Source organism: Sceloporus undulatus, chromosome 3, assembly GCF_019175285.1.
Source record: "Sceloporus undulatus isolate JIND9_A2432 ecotype Alabama chromosome 3, SceUnd_v1.1, whole genome shotgun sequence".
Classification (NCBI taxonomy): Eukaryota; Metazoa; Chordata; class Lepidosauria; order Squamata; family Phrynosomatidae; genus Sceloporus; species Sceloporus undulatus.
The window spans coordinates 100,659,638-100,672,831 of record NC_056524.1 but is presented as its reverse complement, the minus strand read 5'-3'; the positions used below and the strand labels follow the sequence as shown (position 1 = coordinate 100,672,831).

At 36.9% G+C, this 13,194-nt stretch overlaps 1 protein-coding gene across 5 annotated transcripts in view; it reads left to right on the top strand.

Annotated features, from left to right (window-relative positions):
• REV1 (REV1 DNA directed polymerase) overlaps positions 1-13,194 on the top strand; it is a 49,449-nt gene that overhangs the window by 33,458 nt on the left and 2,797 nt on the right. For all 5 annotated transcript variants that reach the window (XM_042461098.1, XM_042461096.1, XM_042461095.1 and 2 more), the window contains 7 exons: positions 219-338; positions 1,207-1,427; positions 3,832-4,004; positions 6,526-6,628; positions 8,559-8,721; positions 8,921-9,111; positions 12,366-12,599. In XM_042461098.1, the coding sequence (XP_042317032.1) occupies positions 219-338; positions 1,207-1,427; positions 3,832-4,004; positions 6,526-6,628; positions 8,559-8,721; positions 8,921-9,111; positions 12,366-12,599 (1,205 nt within the window). The remainder of the gene's footprint in view (positions 1-218; positions 339-1,206; positions 1,428-3,831; positions 4,005-6,525; positions 6,629-8,558; positions 8,722-8,920; positions 9,112-12,365; positions 12,600-13,194) is intronic.

The window sequence follows — 13,194 nt, the reverse complement described above, 5'->3', positions numbered from 1 at the left end:
ACAAGCTGAAATAGGCTGACCAATGTGACTGGCTTTCAGAGAAAACAATTTCTTTGACCACAAAAATGGGACCTTAAATCTCAAGAGCCACTTGTCTTCCTGTCTTCTCTAAGGTTCATTTATCTAAGGAAGATTTCTACCCTACCAAACTATTAAATATTATTTAATAGCAGTATGGCGCTCTGCAGTTTTAATCTACTATATTGTTATTTTTATAGCTTCAAATATTTTACTGGCCAGACTGGCAACTCGCGAAGCTAAACCAGATGGACAGTATCACTTAAAGTCAGAAGATGTAGATGATTTTATCAGAAACCAATTAATTATTCACCTTCCAGGTAAGTTTTGAGTTTGTGTCGAAATTTTATCACAGCTACTTCAACCCCTTCCAAGATTCTTTAATTTGTTGCATGCTTTACTTTATTGTACCCTTTCCTGTATTGTTATGCATTACAGTATTTATATGTATAATGCTATTATTTCTTAGCTTGTATGCCATGGGCAGGTTTACTTTATTTTATTGTTTGTATGTACAGTGCTGTGTAAATCTACAGCACTATATAAATAAAGCATAATAATAATAATAATAATAATTATTATTATTATTATTATTATTATTATTATTCTATAATGTAAAATTCTACAACTTTGTGCAAGTAGTAAGACCTTAGTAAATTTTTGGGTTTGTTTTCTTTATGTTTAAAGGTGAAGAGATGTGCACATAACACGCATTCCAACACATTAGATGGCTGTATGTCTTGGGTCCTGAACTTACATTTTTCATTTTGAGCTATTTTGCTTCTGTATAAGATACAAAAACAGCAAAGGAATGAACTTAATGTCAAAAGAAATCTACTGCTTAGTCATTTGGGTTCATTTGTTATGTTGTTATACTTTAACTTCTTTAGAAGTATAACATTCATTTAAATCCTGAAAAATTTTATGTTTCTAAACAACTGGAAATGAAATGCTAGAATTCTCTTTCAGCAGAGAAGGTGGGAGCCAGGAATGGGTTAACCTTTGCTTTGTATAATAAGCAAAGCAAGAGATCTTCTATGCAGTTCTTTTGCCTTGCTTTTGCCCAGATCAGGTCTTTCATAACAACATAATAATACATATGTGATTTAAACCATGTGGAAATGTGTTCTAAATAAATTACACTTCCCATTGTTGATTTCAAACACAGAAATGTATTTTAATTCTTAGGAGTTGGTAAAACAATGGAATCTAAGTTATCATCTTTGGGGATAAAAACATGTGGAGATCTACAGTGTGTCACGATGTCAAAACTTCAGAAAGAATTTGGTCCTAAAACAGGGCAAATGCTCTATAGATTCTGCCGTGGCTTAGATGACAGGCCAGTTCAAAGAGAAAAAAAGAGAAAATCAGTTTCAGCAGAGATCAACTATGGTATAAGATTTACCCAGGTAAGAACACTGTAACTTTGTCACAGTAATTCTTTTTTATTTTTATTATTATTTTATTATATTTTGATAGAACATAAAAATTGAAAGTGTAACAAATTTTCATACATTGTCTATGTGGTCTCTATTTGTACATAATCTGTATTTACCTTCCTTTTTAACTCTTGTTCAAAACTTATCCTACTGAACACTAAATTATTTTTTTGTGCTCTATGTATCTATATATGTAAACATGTTTATTCCAATATATTTATAAATTTACCTTCATCAATCTTACTTATCCTTTTTTCCATAATTTTGAAACTTCCCTCCATTTCTCCTCATATTGTTGGGTAGTTTTCCCATTGATATACATGTATAAAACTATACATGTATATCAATGGGATATACAACTCATATAATTTCACTATCCATTCATCTCTTGTTGGTATAATTTCAATCCTCCAGTGTCTTGCATATACAATATGGGCAGCTGTAATCATATATAGAATCACACTTATTTCCTCATAATTCAATTTGTCTTTGATAACATCTGTTATATTTAATTTAAAAAATTAAAAAAAAAGATTTCCCAGTATTTTTTAACTTTTTTACAGTACCACCACATGTGGTATAAGGTGCTCATTTTGTCATTACATTTCCAACAAATGGTTTTGTTAGGTTTCTCTAACTTCGCTAATCTTGTTGTAGACATTTACCAATGGAAGAAGATTTTATATTAGTTTTCTTTCAAATTATTACACTTTATAAATTTTAGGTTATACTTCCGCACCTTCTCCCAGCTTGATAAGGGTACTGCATGTCCAATGTTTTCCACCCATTTAACCATATTGGTTTTAGTGGTTTCTTTACCATCACCATCCAATACAGGGAGAGGCGGGATACAAATAGATATTAATTATTATTATTATTCACTTCTCTCTATCTCAATTAGTATTTTATAGATTTTCACAGTAATTCTTGTCTCAAAAGAAGTCATCACTAACATGATACTTCATTTAGCTGTAGTTTTCCTGTATTTAATTTTTGTCTTCTAATAATACTAGAACATGTTCAGTATATAGATGGGGTATTTACTTGGGTAAATTTTACTTGACTGCAAGTAATGTAAACCTGTGGCTTGCTGAATTCTGTTCTTAGAACTCCTGGGATTCCTTGGAAGCTCTCAGGTTTCTTGTTAAAAAGATCAATACTGCATGCCATTCATGGAAGTCATTGCCATTGCACTCAAGACTATTCCCAGGATGTGTGTAGGATTGTATCCTAATAGTGGAAATACTTCACTAGTGGACAGTTCCATCATGGCTGCTGATCCTTGTTACAAAGTGTAGCCACAGGAGAATCTTGGTTGTGTATTATGATGCAGTTCATGCATGCTCCTAACCACTTTTGGCAGTTTTCACTGTTAACCTCTGTAAATTTGAGAATATACTCTTTAGTGGGCTAGGAGTTGATTACAGTCAAGTTAACACATCAGGTCTTCCTGAGGGTAGAAAGTGTGAAAATTATTCATGTGTAATGAGTTCCAAATTTATACAAGGCTAAACATTTTGTGTATGCATCCTCTTGAACTAAGTGTTTTAAGATTACCCATTTTGCATTACAAAAGCTTGTGTGCTTATGAGCGTGAGTTGGCTAGTCTCTACTTCAAATCTCACACCGGCCTAAGGCTTTCTAGTGAGGCTATGGCCAACATTCTGTTGGGGATACATGCACACTTAAGTGTCCTCTACACATTTGGATGTCCTTTTTCATGCACTGTGGAGGCTGGTATTCACTTCTTTCTTCTGCAGTGCCCAAGCTTTCCCCTCCCCTGACTTACCTTAAGCTGCCCTGCACAGCTATCCCATGCTTCATAGAAAGCAGGTAGGATTGGAGAAGCAATCCCAATTCCCATAGCCACACATGAAGTGATGACATCAGCACTGAGATCTGCCATGGTCCTCCGGGGATCTCAGTGCTGTTGTTACCATTATGCCTTTGGCTATGGGGAGGTAGCCAGATGCTTCTTCAATCCTGCCTGCTTGCTGAGGAGCACAGAATGGCTGTGTAGAACAGAACTACTTGCAGATATTTACACTACATTTAGGGACAATGTAATTCTACTCCAGTGGCAGTATAATAATGACCTACCATACAGAATCATTGTAATGATTCCTATCTTTAAGGCAAATAGCTGGGATCACATGGTCTGTTGCTTTGTCGTGGGCAATAACAGACCATTCTGGATGCCTCTTTTCACCAAACCAAAAAGAAGCTTTACAGTAAATACTTAATTTTTTATTCTTGGGATGTGGGGAAGTAAAGGTCATTAAGTTTGTTGGATAGAAGTAGTTTCTAGAAAGAAGCAGGACCCTTAAGCACTGTGTTCACTCCCTTTTTGTACAAACCTATTATATATTTCTAGCCCAAAGATGCAGAGGCTTTCCTTTTGAGTCTTTCTGAAGAGATCCAGTGCAGGCTAGAAGCTGCTGGGATGAAAGGCAAACGGTTAACTCTCAAAGTCATGGTCAGAAAAGCTGGAGCTCCCCTAGAACCTGCAAAATTTGGAGGCCATGGAATCTGTGACAATATTTCCAGGTAAATAATGTGGTAAATATACCAACAACTCTCTTTGTAAAGTTCTAAAAAAAATTGATCCTATTGTTCAGGCTTACATAGACTTTTTGTAGCAGATACTTCATGTTAGTGGTGCTGCTGCTGTTGTCCTTTAATAATGTTTGAGAAGCTGCTACACTTTAACAAGAAATACCAGCATTTTCATTATTTGCTTATATATTAACAGAAGGCAAATAATTTTGTGGAATATAGAGGATGCCTTGTTAAGATTTAAATTACTTATTATTTTAGAGACAGTACTGGGCATCAAAGCACATTGCCTGTTGTAGAAATTTCTTCTATACTGTTGCACAGCCTATGCATGACATTTAAAACATTTAATGTCATAGTAGTATTACATGTAACAGCATTCGGTGCATTCATGCTGGCCACATGACAACCAGAGTAGTCCTGAGACAATGCTGGCTCTTTGGCTTAGTAACGGAGATGGGCACTGTCTCCTACAGTCGGTTATGGCGAGACATTCATGTCAAAGGACTACCTTTACCTTTTTTCCTAGTATTATATGTATTTAAAGGAAGTGCATGGGAATATATATATATATATATATATATATATATATATATATATAATGGTTCCCCTACTTTTAAAAATGATCCTGTCATCAAAAATAAAATCCTGTCCTTTTCAGAATTAAGGTTAGGACAAGACTAACACAAATTGACCCATCAAGCTAAATGCAGTTTATAGTGAGGCATGACATCCTACCATGAGCTCATGAAACTCTGGTTTTGATGACTACCTATGAATGCTAGATCACTTTAAGACCCAAATAGCTTCTAGTTAAATTAAACAGAATGAATTAAGCAATGGCTCCGCAGAACATGTAAAATAGGCTTCTTCAGAATCCTGATTTATTGTTCCATGTTAATGTGCCTCAGTGCCTAAAATTCTAACACTTTCTTCTCAAGGAATAATCCTTGGAACAGAAAAAACAAACCCACAAACCTCACCTAATACAAACATCTTTCCCTTGAAAGAAGTTGTGGCACTGAAGAGATGACTTTTTTTTAGATTGTAAGCCTGAGGGCAGGGAACCGTCTGACTAAAAAATTGATGTACAGCGCTGTGTAAACTTACAGCGCTTTATAAATAAAGGTTAATAATAAATAATAATAATTTTCCCTTTTTTACTGCTCTGCCACAAGATGAACTTAAAACTAATTCCAAAACCAGATCTAATGTATACCAGATTTTAGAGTTTCCACTATAGTTTTGAATACTCTTTGTTCTGTTTGTTCTCCTTGATTTCTGTGATCAGGATTCATGATTGTCCTGTGGACAGAAGGGCTCCTTCCATCTGCATCAGGTTTTTCATCCATTGAAGAGTTTCTGCTGGCAAACTGAAAAAGACAATCTTTTTCAGTTTGTCTGCATCTGCTATGTCTCGGTGTCTATTGAATTCCATTGGAATATGGATGAAATATTAATGGGGAAAGGTGGATCCGCAGAAAATTAGTTCCTCCCCTTCTCATTGGCCGGAATGTTGTGAGCAGAACTCCATTTAGCTGGTACTCTTTTCAGCACAATGAAATACTGTCTTGAATCCTATATTGACAATGCCTGCTCAACATTGTACAAAAGGCTAGTTTAATTCCCACAGCTTTCAGAATACACAAGAAATGTTCTTGTCATAAATCAACAGTATGCATTGATGGTTTAGAGTGATGCGTGAACATTTACCAAATGTGAGCTTCCTGAAAACCACAGGATGATTAACAGAGGAATACTGTGTTTCCAGGACTACTAGAAAAACTGGAGAGGTAGAAGAGCTGAGAACAGTTAGCATTTGTTCTCTGTGCCAACCCCTATAACTGCTTTTTCTTCAGAAAACAAGCATTGAGACAGAATTTAGCAGGGAAACCATTGCTTCTGAACCTTCCCCTGCCCATTGCTTTTTCTGTCTAACTGCTCCCCCAGGAGTCTGATAAATCTTTTTCCTTGCACACACAAATGGAACCCTTTATTTTTAATTGAGGGGGTTTGCATGAGGGGTGGACAATAGAGCAATAGGTGAGCAAAGGATTATATGATTAAAATGATCATCCTCCATAATTAATGTATTTTAAAAACATAAGTTATCTGGATATAAACACATATGTATTCACAGATGAGCACTCAAAGAAATACCGTTACAGGTATGCAACCCGTCCTTCTCCCATATAAGTATTTAATACAAATCCAGTTTATGTGATGATGTCACCTTGGTGTCAGCAAACCTGACTAAAGTTAAGAATGCAGAGGCTTTGCTGAATCCATCTAGGAACCATTTAGCACATCATCCTTTTTTCCTATATTAACTAGCCAGAATTCCTACAGAAAGCCCAAAAAGAGGAAACAGGAGCAGACAGCCTTTCTTATTGTTTCTCATTAAAGTTACTCAAAGGCTTCTGCCTCTGGTCAAGGAGGTGGGTTATAGATATAATGGCCAGTAACCATTGATCCAGATCATTGTATTTTTTAAAATGTATGTTCTCTGCAGGACTGTGACTCTCAGCCATGCAACAGATAGTGCCAAAGTGATAGGGAAAGAAATGTTGAATATGTTTCATACAATGAAGTTGAATATCTCTGATATGAGAGGGGTAAGTTTTTAACTTTAAATCACTTTGATATTTTCTTTTCCACAAAAGTATTTATTAAAATCTAAGTATTTATTTTATATTATTTATACCTTGCCTTTCTTCCAGTATGGGACTCAGGGCAGTTCACTATAGAACAGTGGTCCCCACCGTTTTTAGGCTACTGCCCCCTTTCCCCAGCTTGTTCCCCAAGCAGCTTTCCATTCAGCCTCTCTCTGTCCTGTCCCAGAATGGTGAACAAAAGACGTTTCATGCAACCTGCTGCCCACCTTTTTCCTCACAGCCTCCCTGCTGCCCTTTTTTCCCTCAGCACCCCCCTGGAGGTTTCCAATGCCCCCAGGGGGTTTCTTCCACCCACTTTGGGAATCACTGCTATAGAAGTTAAACTCAAATACGGGTTGATTCTCCCTTATCTGAAATGCTTGGGACCTTATACACATAGCCTGACAGTAATTTTATACATAATATATTTTTAATAATTTTGTGCATGAGCAAGCAAAGGTGTCACTATCTCAGCCACCCATGTGGACAGTTTTAGATTTGTGGACAGTTTTGGAGTATTTCAGATTTTGGAATTCCAGATAAAGGAGACTCAACCTTACAGTTAAAACAATGAATAATAATAATAAAAAGTTTTACATCAGTTATGAACAACCGTATTGAAAATATTAATATGTAACTATTAAAAACACAGTTACAACACAATAATAGTGGTAAAACTACAACACCCTGCAGTTAAAGATCTTTAATGGCTGGTGATCAGGCAAATGCTTGAGTTTTTGCTTACCAGCAAAAACAGGGGGGCAACCTGGCTTGCAATGGAAACCTAATACTTCATTATCTAATAAAATTGCATAATCTAATAAAATCTAATCTAATTCCATAATCTAATAAATGTATTATCATATAAATTACCATTAGAATTTAAGAGTAGAATCAGAATTATATAATTACAAAACAATGTTGTTAGACGCAGGCCAAGCAAATATTTCAGTTAGCATAAAATGTGTAATCTTATTTGAGGGAACGAAATAACAATAAACATCCAGAATTGTTTTAGTGGGGACAAGACGGATATTTATTTGTTGGCTGGTTGGTTTGATTCCTATCTATTGATTGGTTGATTTCACAGAATAAACTAAATACAGGTTAAGCCTACAGTGAAATAAATACTGAATAACTTAAAAAGAAATTAGAAACATGCACACACCACTAAAAAGGCAGCAGATAACGTGGATTGAAAATCCCTTCAATGCCAAAGGCCTGCCTGAATAAAATGGTGCCAACATTAGGACAACAGGGAGCATGCCCCCTTATTCTCCCTTGACAAGGAATTCCCCATGCTAGTAATAACCACCAAGAAAATCCTCTCTTGTATCCACCTCAAATGTAAAATGTGTCTGTGAGGGTAGAGCAGCAATTCCCAACCTGTGAGTTGCGGCCCCTTTGGGGGTCGAACAACCCTTTCACAGGGGTTGCCTAAGACTGTCGGAAAACACGTATTTCCAATGATCCTAGGAACCGAGACACTGCAATTTTATAGTTGGGGGTCACCACAACATGAGGAACTGTATTAAAGGGTAGCAGCATTAGGAAGGTTGAGAACCACAGGGGTAGAGGGAATGAGAAAAAGGCCTGCCCTATTCCAAAGCAAGACATCAAAGACTCCAGATAGAAAATATAAACCAATATCTCATTTTTTATACTCCACTGAACATTTTTCACTTACCTTTGATTCCTTTGATCATCAAAGATATATACACACATGTATATTCTTTACTTGTTATAAAGAAATTTAAAGATTATCTTAGGTCACTAACAGTGTTTAGAAGATAAACTTGAATTAGATTTTGTTTAGTTTATGGATTGTTAGATTTGTACTGTATCATGAACATTGTTTGCTTAGAAATAAGATGGATTTGTTGTTTTTTAGGTTGGAATTCAAGTACATCAGTTAGTTCCAGTTAATAAAGCAACATCAGCCGCTTCCTCTCACTCATCATTGCAGTCTGGATTTTTATCTCATGGACCTAATTCTATCATTGATCGTCTGCAAGTTCCTAAAAACATAAAGAATTCAGAAGATCACAAGGAAGGTCAGTAATGTTTTTATTGTCCTTGGAATGTGTATATTTTGTGGATGCTCTTCAGACATTTCATTATCACCAGCTGCTCTGTATTAAATTAATAATGTGAAATGGCGTACAGTAATAATGAAACTGTTCAGTTATATTAATAGAATAACTGTTGTGTTCTGAAATTATTCAAGTTTTGTCTTATTTTCTGCTTTGATAGTATTTGTAGCTGCTGTGGATGTAGAAATATCTTCCACATCAAAATCGTGTCCAGCACTGCCATCTCTGACATCTAATGTCAATCATGTTACCAACAAATCTGAACCTGCAGTTAGTTTGAATGGTTTATATCCACCTATAAATATAAAATCAAGACTCAATTTAAGTATTGAGGTACCATCACCTTCCCAGGTAAAATTTCTTTTCTGGTATGAAGCATGCAAAGAAAGCTCTGTGTTTTTCCTTCTCTTTCTTTATATTTAAGAAATCAACTGATAATATTTGTAACCCTTTTTTATTTCTTTGAGCCCCTATCATCTAATACTATCTTATTTACCCTAAATCTTTGGAAAGGATGAAATAATAAATACTGAATTAATAGGTGGTTGGTTGAATTATTAGTGTGAGCAAAGATGGATGAGATAGAAATTGAAGAGTTCCCCACCCTTTTCATTAGATTTTAGTTACTGAGGCCCAATACACATTGCAGAAATAATCTTTAACTGCCTTGGCTCAGTGCTGGGGAATTCTGAGAACTATATTTTTGTGAGACATTTAGAGATCTCAAACTGGATTACTTTTAGTGTGTTTTAGACCTGAGTTTCACTTCATATTCCTGGGGATAGATTCAGACTTAACACTTACTCAGAGTAGAACCACTGAAATCAGTGGGACTTAGTATAATCATAATTGGGACTAAGTGTCTCTGTCTGGGAAGCGCCATAGCTAACACACCAGTCCAAACCGGCACAAGGTACTTTATGGCTAACTTGCATTTGAACATTGTATCGATGGCCAGATCTAACAGCCCAAGATGCAGTCCATTTTAGAAAAGATTGAATATTATATAAGCTGACCACTGAATGGCCATATATCTTGATTGCTCTGAACTTTGCTTTATCTGCAATCAGCCAGCATATTATTAAGTACCACTTAGCTGCTCCTTCCAATGATGATCACATCAAGAGAAGGCTTAGTTTTGAAGCTTCTTGGTGGATTTCACCAAACTTTGGGGAGATAATTATTAGATTTAATGACTGAACAGGATCTATGTTGAAAGAAGCTTAGATTCTTATTGGATGATATTCAATAAAACATATTGATGGAAAATCATTGCCTCTTTGTTGCAGCCAAATTCTGTGTGGCTAAGCCATGGAAACAGCCTCTTGATCCACGTTTCTGTGTGGTTGAAAAAATCTCTTGAGACAGAAATACCGAAGTATATTTTTTTCAGACAGTATTGTAATTATATGTGTTGTTGTTGTTGTTGTGTGCCTTCAGGTCACTTCCAACTTACGACGACCCTAAGGCAATGCTAGCCTTTATCTTTTGGAGAAATCCTGCCCACGAATGTAGCTGTTCAGACACGCATACAGGAAGATTTGATACTTTTTAGCATTTACAGCTTAATAATCAGATATGGTCAAGGCTTTTCATGCACTTGCCCCCCTTGTCATTACCTGAATGCAGTGTGGATGTCTCCGATTAGAGGCTAAAACTTAAAATAACAAGTTTCAAATGCTATTTTAGGATCATGGCTGCTACTTCTACTTCCCTAGCTTAGATGAAATGGGAAACTTTAGTCAGAGTAGTTTTCTCTAGCCTAACACTCTGAAATCCATGCTGTATTGGGATGTTGTGAGTTGTAGCCCCGCATCTGGAGGGCACCAAGTTAGGGGTGGCTGGATTAGAGCTTTCCTGATTTCATCAGGGCTTGGATGAAGGCACCCATTGCATGGCAAAATACTTGTTCATGTCTCATTTTATTAAGCCAAGACAAAGTTGTTCCAGTGGAGCCATGGTCTGAATTTTTTGTGTTCTTCTTTCATTTAATGATGCTAGTTTGGTTCATTCAGCTTTCTTTCAGAATGCATGGGGAGCCTATGGCGGGTTCCACACTGCCAAAAAGTACATGCTCGGCACGTAATAGGGTTAGGAAGGGGCGTCCTTTCCAGACGCCCCTAACCCTGGTACATGCCGAACACGTACAAAATGGCAGCGCCCATTCTACATGGGTGCCGCCATTTTGACGTAGCAGATGCTTAGCGTCTGTACATCTTGGTGCCATTATGATGCTGCAAGTGCGCCAATGCCGCTTTGTGGCATCATAATGGCGCCGCAAAAAGAAGCCACTTTTTGTGGCTTCTTTTTGCTGTGTGGAGGAGCCGCATGGTTTGTCCACTGCGGCTCCTTCGCGCAGCAAACACCGGCGCCGGCAGACCGCCCTTTTGGGCGGTCTGTAAAGCACCCATGTTTTGGAAATGATAAAGTATTAAATATAGCCATCATTTAAGAATGTTTAGAGAAAATGGCTGACATGCCAAACGTATAATGGATAAGAGAGTGAGTGGCTGATGTGAATGCCAGTCATACACCAGCTGTTCTCAGCTGCTCTCAGACAAGCATTTTCCATTCAGAGCCAAAAGCAGAGAAGAAGAAACAGTAACAGTACACTAGCGTGATGTAGTGGTTTGAATATTGGACTGCGACACTGGAGATCAAGGTTTGGTTCGCTGCTCAGCCATGGAAACCTACTAGGTGACCTCGGGCAAGTCACATACTCTGCCCCAGAAAAATCAGTGATAGTTTTGCCTTAGGGTCGCCATAAGTCAGAAAGTACTTGAGGGCACACAACAAGGAGAAACAGAGGATTTCATTTCATTTTTTAAAAACTATATATAGAGGTGACAGAGAAATTTAAAACTTTGGGGAGAAATGGATCAGAAGAAGAGAGAATCGGAAGAGCAAAGTACTGTCCTAGGCAAAGGCAAGAAAAATAACTGGCGGGAACTATAGCAGCACCAACCCATAAATACAGAAACTTGGGTCATTTAATCCTGCCTTCCTGGGCAAAGGAGATAGCCCATTTTTAGATATCGCCTCACATCATATAGGGAAGTATTTTTAAAGCCATTTTCATGGTGGCCTTAACATTTAAGGTGGTGTCAAAAGCTTTCATGGCCGGCAATCATAGTTTTTTGTGGGTTTTTCAGGCTATGTGGCCATGTTCTATAAGAGTTTATTCCTGACGTTTTGCCAGCATCTGTGGCTGATATCTACAGATGCTGGCGAAACGTCAGAAATAAACTCTTATAGAACATGGCCACATAGCCCGAAAAACCCACAAAAAACTATTGAAGGTGGCCTTCGAGTCTTGCTGTATCAGCACAACAGTACAATAGGGTGTTACAGCTATGGATGGTACCAACAGTAGGCTAACTTTAACATAGGCACTGAGGTTCAGATATTTATGATTAAAGCACAAAATGTGAAGGAGGTGAAGCAGTTTCTTTTATTATGTTTTATATATTTTGAATATTATTTAACTACTGTAATGTTAGATCTAATATTTATGTATGGAGCAGTACAAATGTGTACTCAAAAGATGCCAGGTTTTTAATTTCTTCTTCTGGAACTAACATATACTCAATATTTTATCCTGTTAGCTGGATCCATCTGTTATGGACGCACTTCCATCTGATATCCGAGAACAAATTGAGCAAGTGTATTCCCTTCAACAAGCAGAAACAAACAACACTAGCAAAAAGGAACCAGTAAATGGATTTGACTCTAGCTTTCCATCTGAGCCAGTGGGAGCCCTCCTCTTACAAATACCAGATCTCAAAGAATCGGGCAATGATACGGGAATCAATATAATAGCTCTACCAGCATTTTCACAGGTAAATAGTGATAAAATAGTGGCTGGAATCCTGCATTGAAAAGAGGTAGTGGAATTTTATGCTCATCAAGTTAGGGCTTATTGGCACTATGCTGCCTTGTTACAGACTTGCAACATGGCACAGCCAAATGTGCAATCATGCAGTCAGTGTGCATTGATGTGTGTGGCATTGCACATTGGCACTACTTCTACTACGTCTGACTAAAAAAAAAATTTATGTACAGCGCTGTGTAAACTTACAGCGCTTTATAAATAAAGGTTAATAATAATAATAATAATACTTGTGTCACTCCCAGTTTCAGTAAACCAACTGAACATGGCTGTTATGCATTGGCCCAAAATGTTCACCTGCTTGGGTAAGGCACCAACATGATCCCAGCCATTGTTTGCTTAATTATATGTTAGTAGACTATTGCGTATAAGATGAATTGGTTACTATAAGAAATTTCTTGTGTATTTTTCTACTTATCAAGCTACAATAGCACAAAGCCTGTTGTATCATAAATGGAAATTAAAACAGAGTATAAGCCATTATCTTATACCGGAAACAAAAGTAAGGAAAACAAACATTGATCCCACACACCAATGATGTATAA